Below are 3,250 nucleotides of genomic sequence, written 5' to 3'. Positions count from 1 at the left end.
TGAATTTAGGATAATTGATATTTTTTTTATTTGTTTTTACACCCCGTTATTGATATTTGAAATACTTGGTTTATATTATTAGCCTTTGCGAACTAAGTTGACGCTAATACATCAATGTTTGCATTTTATGGGTTTCATTATATCCCTTCTCATTTTTTTTTTAACTAAAAATTAATATTTATGTTTTTTTTTATTTATCGGATAAATCCAGAATTCTATTAAATATTAATTAATTTTTTTTTATAAAAAATAAAATTACTTGTTGAAATTTTAGAACAACTATAATATTTTTTTAAGGCAAAAAGTATCTAATATATTTGGAAAGAACGAAAAGAAAGAACAAAAAATTATTAATTATATATTAATATAGTGAAAGAAAAAATCTTTAAATAAAACAAAAATTAAAAAACAAAAACAAAAAAATATAAGTTATTTTTAGGTTCCTGAATAAACGAAAGATTTACATTATTGAACTTTCTAAGAATTGATATTCTCATGTCACAAAGAATAAAAATACTAAAAAGAGATAAAAATTATTAGATGTACCTCCTAAAAACGATTTATTCAATATAAGTGACGTTTATGTTTTCTACATCATTAAAAGAATCACACAAGAAAAAAAAAATGTATAATTGGAATTGTGAATAGAAAGAAAATATCTTGAAGTGTCCCATTAATGCAAGAAATTTTCATGAAAATTAAAATGAATTGTAATAATAAGTGAAATGGGATTTATTTGTCTTCCCTAAAAGTGAATGTAGCACTAATTTTTCCCATGGCCAAGAGTTTTGAAATAAGATAGTTTTAGAATAAAATTAAAGTATTATTTGAAATTTGTAATTAAGTGTGAAGAGATAAGTCATACAAAAAATGCTTGTATTTCTGTTAGGCAATAAGAATTTTGTGAAGGTGGAGGTGGAAGATTGCGGGGACCATGGAAAAGAATGTAGTTTCTTTTGTATTATAAATTCATCTCCATATCTATCTATAATCAGCACAAAAGAACCACAGAATTTTGGAAAAAGTAAAACAAAAGATAAATTTAACAAAAAATGGAAAATTGGACACTTGTTGAATACTTAACAAAGAGACATAGATGCGCCGTGTCCTTCTCCTGTGTCTCATTTACTCATCTACCAAGAGCTTTCCAAATTTGTCCTCAACGCCTCTATCTAAAAAAGTTCACAAAATCATGTAAAACTTGATCAATTTTAAAATGTAAAATTTTAATTTAATGCCTTTTATATTTTTTTTACAATATAACGCAAATATAAATTTTCACGGTATTATAATATAATTAAAAATAGATTTAATTTAATCTATGTATATGATTTCTTTATTAAAACTTAGTATATAATTAAAATATCTGTTTATTTTGTAAATGTATATATGAAATATCAAACCAAGTATATTACTTACAACAAACAATTATCAAATATTTTTTATAAAATAAAATAAAATAAATAAATTTATTTTACCATAAATATTTACTGAATTTCTTTTTCAAAAATGTTAATTACTTATAAGAAGTATTTAAATCATCAATTTTAATTTTTCAAAATTAGTTTCCAAAACAAAATTTAGACAAGTAATTATATATTTCTTAATATTTATTATAAATTATTTTAAAATTTATTATGTAAATATAAATTTTTAAAAAATCAGAATTAATATAATATATATATATATATATATTAAAAAAAATTATATAATAAATATATTAATGTTTTCTTACGAAAATTTTAAATTTTTTCAAATTTATATTTTTTTTTCCATATTATTTTAGAATGGATAAATAAACTTTACCAAATTACTAAAGTGAAATTTAAATGTAATTTACCAAACAAAATACAGTACTTACAATATCAAAATATCAAAATTATTTGTGTAAAATAAAATAAAAAATTCCTTTACCATAAATATTTTTACCAATTTTTTTTAAAAATGTAATGAATTATAAAAATTATTTAAATCATCAACTTTAATTCTTTTTAAATAGTGTCTAAAAATATTTTTGAAAAATAATTATAAATTTATTACTATTTATTACAAATTATTTAAGACAAGTTTTAGTGATAACTATTAGTTTTCTTCTAATTTATTTTATTTTAAATATTTCTTTTATTTCACTTATTTTTTAATTATTTAAATTCTATAGCTCTACATTATTTTATTTTATTCTATTTCATTTTCATTTAAAATCAAATATATATATATATATATATATATATATATATATATATATATATATATTGTTCCTGCTAGGGAGATGGGACCTAGAGAACTGTTGAAGTCTTCTTCTCCTTCCTTCGGTCGGGCAGGTGGTTGAGTGATGAACTGGGATCCTTCTCTTCCTTCTGCTTATCTTTCGGCACTCGGGACTCGGTCGTCGGGTGAACACCGGATGGTGGGGGTACCTGCGAAGGCACTCCGACGCTCAAGTCAGTAAAGCGGGTGGTTAGCTCTCAGGTAGGTGAACAGTAATAATGACATACCTTACTCCTTGAAATGCGTGCTATTTATATTATTGTAGTGGGCCTACCTTGTTGGGCCCGTTTATCGAGGTGGATACCGCTTAGATACTGTTTTTGGCCGCATGGTAGTACCGCTGCAGCAAAGGCTCTTTAACCTCGAAATCTCCGTTGACTTGGCCGACCATCACCTGGGAGTCGCTTTTGCATGTAACCTCGCGCGCTCTCATGTCGTAAGCTAGGTTCAGCCCGGCCAGCAAGGCCTCGTACTCGGCCTGATTGTTGGTCGCCCGAAATCCGAACTGGAGGGCTTGTTCCAGGAGGAGGTCGCTCGGCCCTTCCAGGACGACTTCCGCTCCACAGGCTGTTTTATTTGATGAGCCGTCCACGTAGAGAGTCCAACCGTCCGAGAGGGTGGGCAGTGGTGTCAGCTCGGCCGAGAAGTCGGCCAAGCATTGAGACTTGATGGCGCCCCTCGGCTCATAACGTATGTCGAACTCGGAGAGTTCGACGACCATCCTATCATCCTCCCTGCAAGGTCCGGTTTAGATAAAATTTTGAAAATAGGGTAGTCGGTTCTTACAGTTATGGAGTGATTTTGGAAGTAGGGGCGCATCCGTCTTGCCGTGAGGACGAGTGCGAGAGCCACCTTCTCAATCATCTGATATCGGGTCTCGGCCGAATGGAGGGTTCGGCTGACAAAGTATATGGGTCGCTCCTCGCCCTCGGCTTCCTACACCAGGGCAGCGCTGACTGCTTCTTCCGAGACTGCTAGATAT

General features: G+C 29.5%; 1 protein-coding gene across 1 annotated transcript; it reads right to left on the bottom strand.

Annotated features, from left to right (window-relative positions):
- Positions 1 to 2,575: 2,575 nt before the first annotated feature.
- LOC137805649 (uncharacterized) lies at positions 2,576 to 2,989 on the bottom strand. The gene has a single exon (XM_068605590.1). It carries the CDS (start codon positions 2,987 to 2,989, stop codon positions 2,576 to 2,578), a length of 414 nt encoding a protein of 137 aa, XP_068461691.1.
- Between the last annotated feature and the right edge of the window lie 261 nt (positions 2,990 to 3,250).

This window comes from Phaseolus vulgaris, chromosome 3, assembly GCF_000499845.2.
Source record: "Phaseolus vulgaris cultivar G19833 chromosome 3, P. vulgaris v2.0, whole genome shotgun sequence".
Classification (NCBI taxonomy): domain Eukaryota; kingdom Viridiplantae; phylum Streptophyta; class Magnoliopsida; order Fabales; family Fabaceae; genus Phaseolus; species Phaseolus vulgaris.
This window is presented reverse-complemented; position numbering and strand designations above follow the sequence as displayed.